Source organism: Diaphorina citri, unplaced genomic scaffold (genome assembly GCF_000475195.1).
Source record: "Diaphorina citri unplaced genomic scaffold, Diaci psyllid genome assembly version 1.1 scaffold5904, whole genome shotgun sequence".
Classification (NCBI taxonomy): domain Eukaryota; kingdom Metazoa; phylum Arthropoda; class Insecta; order Hemiptera; family Psyllidae; genus Diaphorina; species Diaphorina citri.
The window spans coordinates 19249-25171 of NW_007383280.1; the positions used below are offsets into that span (position 1 = coordinate 19249).

The 5923-nt window shown below is 41.3% G+C and overlaps 1 protein-coding gene and 1 long non-coding RNA gene across 2 annotated transcripts in view; both read right to left on the reverse strand.

Moving 5' to 3' along the window:
* The window catches only part of LOC103521771 (dihydropteridine reductase), a gene marked incomplete at both ends in the record, with an annotated part of 10909 nt that extends 5203 nt beyond the window's left edge, over positions 1–5706 (reverse strand). Inside the window, 1 exon segment of the mRNA XM_026832293.1 lies at positions 5623–5706. Coding sequence (XP_026688094.1) covers positions 5623–5706 — 84 coding nt within the window.
* Positions 289–951, reverse strand: LOC113472518. Its single transcript, XR_003394785.1, has 2 exons — positions 833–951; positions 289–464 (listed from the first exon to the last, which is right to left on the reverse strand). It is a non-coding gene; the product is annotated as an uncharacterized LOC113472518 (long non-coding RNA).
* Positions 5707–5923: the final 217 nt, after the last annotated feature.

Genomic DNA, 5923 nt, shown 5'->3' on the forward strand with positions numbered 1-5923 from the left:
TTATTACAATAGTAATAAAAAAGGTATAAGGGACGGACTATTGTATTCGCTTCGGTGTCGTCTGTCTAAAAAAAAAAGTGTCTGTCCCCATAGAAGGACTTATCCAAACCTGGTCGACCTATATATCAAATTAAAGGTCTTTTTAAAGCTGAGGGGAAAATGGTTCCATTTAAAAATAAAAAGCACAGTATCCATTTGCATGAATTTACAGTATCCAATACTCCCTAAAATGATGTACGTAGGTATTTACATTGAATGATTTTATTTTGTTTATTTACTCACATAACAGGCTTAGGTTCCTTGACAAACTCAAGTGCACTTTCATATGGGATATTATGCTCATCCAGAACTTGCTTTGCAAAACTGTGCTTCTTTACGAGCCAACCCTTTGCTCTCCATTGGTATTTCCTCCAACGTGATCTGTGATGTGCATTTAGAATCTGTGTTAACTTCATGATTTAGTCCTGTGAATAAATGATAGACAGCTGAATTAACTCATGACTTGACGGGAATCCCGACAAAGATCTTATCCCACAATCAAAGACAAGAGGACAGGTAGGAAGAAAGCTAGCCATTCCAAGAACAAACGTCATCTATTCATTTGAGATTAGAATGAGGGGATTGAACCCAAGACCTATCACTTACAAGGCAGACACTTTCATAAGATAAGAGCTGAAAACTTATCAGTAATAGACTGTCTGACAGTACTTGATTTGAAATTCAAGAGTTCAGGACTTTGGGGTAACATTCAAAAAGCCTTTTTTGGCGTCCTTGGAACTGATATCCTATGCTGGAATAACCAATAAACGTAAAAACAATCAAATATTCTTACCTTTTTGCAGTTTTCAGCTGTTTTTCCAGCTACCAGTAAACCTGTTTCCACTTTTTCTTCTCAGCTTCTCAGTCTTCTCACGTTAGTCACGTTCACAAATTTTGAATTTTGAAATGTCGCGCGCAAAACATCGAACGTTCACGAGGTTCACGGAGGGTGGACTTTGCATGCTGGGATGTAAAAAGTGAAGCCAACATTAGCGGCCATTTTTTTTCTGATTTCATGATGGGGTAGTTTTTTTTCTCGGTTTACCTGTACATTAACAACTCTCTTATTTTAGTAAAATGAATTTACCGATAAGTCACTGTTTGGACTCTCGCCCTCCGACCACTCCGTCAAAATCCTGAATAGGTACGGCCCTGCAAACCAAACGCCAATGGAATAACTTCAATTAGATTGAACGTTACTTATAGTCTTTTGTCCGCCACACACGTTCAATAGTTCAAGCATACTTGACAAGCTGCTTCTCAAGCACGCTTGACTTGTGTGGCAGGCATTACATTCTGGAGTCCGTACACTGGAATTTCGTAAGAAATGACCCCTCCAATGTAATATACGAGTAGGTACGTAGGTTGAACCAAACACCAACGGAATAACTTCAATTAGATTGGACGTTACTTATAGTCTTTTGTCCGCCACACACGTTCAATGGTTCAAGCACACTTGACAGGCTGCTTGTCAAGCACGCTTGACTTGTGTGGCGGGCATTACATTCTGGGGTCCGTACACTGGAATTTCGTAAGAAATGACCCCTCCAATGTAATACGAGTAGGTACATAGGTAGTAGGTAGGTAGTAGCTTAGGTAAGAGAATATGGGCTCACTTCAATACACTTTCAGTTTCCAGAGCTATAATAATCTTTACACTTCCACAGAGCGGACTCGACACCTCCCAGCCTACTAGTGAGTGAGTTGCAAAGTTTCGGATCTCCTAGGAAGTCCGTACACTGGAATTTCGTAAGAAATGACCCCTCCAATGTAATATACGAGTAGGTACGTAGGTTAGTAGGTCCTTTAGCTTAGGTAAGGGAATATGGGCTCACTTCAATACATTTTCAGTTTCCAGAGCTACCTATAATAATCTTTACACTTCCACAGAGCGGACTCGACACCTCCCAGCCTACTAGTGAGTGAGTTGCAAAGTTTCGGATCTCCTAGGACTTTCAGTTTCCAGAGCTACCTATAATAATCTTTACACTTCCACAGGGCGGACTCGACACCTCCCAGCCTACTAGTGAGTGAGTTGCAAAGTTTCGGATCTCCTAGGAAGCTAACGAGTCTGTTGGACTCCTGTAACGAACTGGCGAGGCTCGAGGAGATGAAACGACTTCAGGTAAGATGGAAAGCGCGATTTCTACTATCCGATCAACTCCGCTACAGACAAGAGTTGAGGTTTCTTATTCGTCCGCTCCAAAGAGACCAACGATTGGTCACTTCGGTGAACATCGGTAACGACTCCTGTAACGAACTGGCGAGGCTCGAGGAGATGAAACGACTTCAGGTAAAATAGAATGCGCGATTTCTACTATCCTTTCAACTCCGCTACAGACAAGAGTTGGGGTTTCTTATTCGTCCGCTCCAAAGAGACCAACGATTGGTCACTTCGGTGAACATCGGTAACATAGATTTAACGGGGTAAAGTGGGACAAGAAACATGAAAGGAGCACAGATAAAGTTTCTGGGCGCCTTCCATCACAGTGCGAATGGTAAAATAATAGGTATGGAAGTGCAGATACTGTTTAGGATCCCCATAACACTCAAAATAGTCGCAACATCTCCTGATCATTTGCAGACGGAATGCGACTAGAAAGCGCGATTTCTACCATCCGTTCAACTCCGCTACAGACAAGAGTTGAGGTTTCTTATTCGTCCGCTCCAAAGAGACCAACGATTGGTCACTTCGGTGAACATCGGTAACATGGATTTAACGGGGTAAAGTGGGACAAGGAACATGAAAGGAGCACAGATAAAGTTTCTGGGCGCCTTCCATCACAGTGCAAATGGTAAAATAATAGGTATGGAAGTGCAGATACTGTTTAGGATCCCCATAACACTCAAAATGGTCGCAACATCTCCTGATCATTTGCAGACGGAATGCGACTCGCTCCGAGGACACATCACAGTACTGGGGGACAAATACAATACTCTGGGTTTCTGGGCGCCTTCCATCACAGTGCGAATCGTAAAATAATCGGTATGGAAGTGCAGATACTGTTTAGGATCCCCATAACACTCAAAATAGTCGCAACATCTCCTGATCATTTGCAGACGGAATGCGACTCGCTCCGAGGACACATCACAGTACTGGGGGACAAATACAATACTCTGGCACTCCGACACATTCAGTATAAAGCGAAACGCAAGTTCCAACTGGAAGAGTTAAGGGGGAGACTGGATGCAGGTGAGTCACTTGAGTTGAGCCACGTCAGGTGTGGTGGGATTCTGGATAGGTGACCGTTTGGACACGCCAATCACGGCATCCAGTACTTGCGTGTTGGGGTCCGGACCCCAACATCAAGCTGAATGAAATGGCAAGACCCTCGTCGACCTCGTTGATATATTTGCAATCGAAAAACAAGTACAAATTTTTGTCGATGGTGGGATTCGAACCCGGGACCATGGCAAGCAAGCGCGTTACCACTGGACCAACCGTGCCCCCTATCTAATTAAATGCCAGAAACCTTTTAAATCTAATTTTACTAAAATCTGCTATCTACTCTGCAAATGGAGGTTGGGATGCAGAAAGTCTCGGGTTCAATATTTGCCATCGAATTGAGAAAGAAGAAGAAAAAAAGAATCGTTATCTTGCATTTTCCATTACAAATACATACTTCAAAAGATTACTTTACTTTATGGTGTTGGTGTAAAGACCAATGGGTCGAATTGTTTCGTGTAATATTACACACTGTGTGCGTTAGGCTGGAACTTGGCCTGGCGCACTACCGTGCGCCTAGATTATTGGGGAGTGTTGTCTCCTATCACCGATCTGATGACGGACGTATTACAAGATGGGCATGCTATGACACAAACCCCACAAAGTTCAATACAGGAGTTCCATAGCTACGTCTACGTTAGCTCCGAAGCAAGATTGAATTCGATTTTAAACTGACTTTATTTTGTTCTACTTTTGGGTGTTACTCCAAGTTTGCAATCCGACCTTGATTGGTTATAAAATGATTTATGGCCCAATATGGTTGAAATATTAAACAACCTCCGTGGCCGAGTGGGTTTCACACTAGGCTTGCACTCCGGAGGTCCGGGGTTCGAAGTTTTTTCGGCTCTGTGTTTGAAGTTCGGGGTCCACTCAGCCTGGTAAGGACAATTGAATAGCTTCTTTAATCGAGTAGCGACCAGTGGCGGCATTAAAAGTGTGAAAAGATTATTGTCATCGGTAGGTACATACCTGGGGTTCCTTCCAGAGCAGGTTTAGCACCAGGGAGAGACACCAGACCGCCGGGTTTCAAGTGGTTCGCAGCAATGGTAGCAGCCAGCACGGAGCTCCACACACTCTGTCTCCACATGATATCTGCGCTCTTTACAAAGTCCTTAGCAGCAGCATTACCACCTGCCCAACCTCCGGCTACACAGATAACAGCATCAATCTTGTCTCCAGCTAGGATCGTCTTCAGCTCAGCCAACACTGTGGTCTCCTAAACATAATATGACACAAGGTGAATTACTATCTGTGTCCAAAAAAGTAGTGGAATCAGGGTGTTATGACGATTTATTTGATTAATTTTCTTCTTATTTTATAAATCTTTAAGAAGATCTAATAGGAGGAAAAAATAGGTGGTAATTACGTGAAATCTTACCTATTCATTTTTACATCAATTGGGACCAACAATGTCCTTTTAACCTCAATAATAACAAACAAAAAAATCAATAGATTTGTAAAATGTTCTAAGAGGGCATACTCAATGATGTCTATGTTTATTTAAAATGAAGATTTACATAAAAACAGCACAATAATAAACAATATCTTTCTTCAGGACAATACTCAGATACCTGGGTACTAAGACAATGACAGTAGAAATACTTACCTACTTACCAGGATAAGTAAAGGATTAAAGTGGCATGCTTTCTTTTGGAAAGATGAAAAAAAAAAAACTAGACCCCCAAAACCTCCCATAAATATTTACAGACACTTGAGCATTGAAAGAAGATAAGGACATACAGTACAAAGAACTTTTTTGTGTTGAGTGACCACAGAAATTGAACAGAACAAACAAAAAATGAAAATTTATCAAAACCAAGATTTTATTTAGAGCAAAAAAGTAAATAAGAACTCTCAGTTCTATGGAAACAATCACCTGTACACCTGTAGGACAATAATTTTATTATTGAGTATTTTACACCACTTTCACCTAAAGTACCTAATTATACATCCCAAGTTATAAGGCTGGAAAGAGACCCCACTCTGACCAGCAACACAAGACATCTCTAGAATTGAACCCCAGACTTTCTGCAAGGCAAACAAGAGCATTCCCAATGGGACCAATTATTGTGCTTCTTTCCAAATAACTTTTAGAAGAAACTTGAAGTAGCCCAATGATTTTAATTCTAATACAGGACATACCAGTGAACGAGACAGACAAAGCCCCCCACATTTGCACAGGTGGACATAACTCAAGCACCAATCACAGTGCTAGATGGTAATGATAAACTAACCCGTATCTTTTTACCCAACTGAATGGAATTGGTATTATGAGTACAGTACATATTAGTGGTCGACAAGAACCAATACTTGGTCTGCTCAACAATGGGCCCATTACTGTATTCATATAAGTTTACCTGTTCTAACCAAGCATCATCTTTGTTGACAATGATGTTGGCATCGGCTTGATCATTGGGATTTAAATCAATGCTTCCAACCCACTGAAACAGAAAAATTGTAGGTAATGTGATTTTGTAAGTAGTGAAATGAGTATAAGACAAAGATTTAAAACACAGCATTAACAATGTTGTGTGATGTTCAGAACACTGTATCCAAACAAGAATATGCCTCAAGTAATGAGATATTGGGGAGTGTTGTCTCCTATCACCGATCTGATGACGGACGTATTACAAGATGGGCATGCTATGACACAAACCC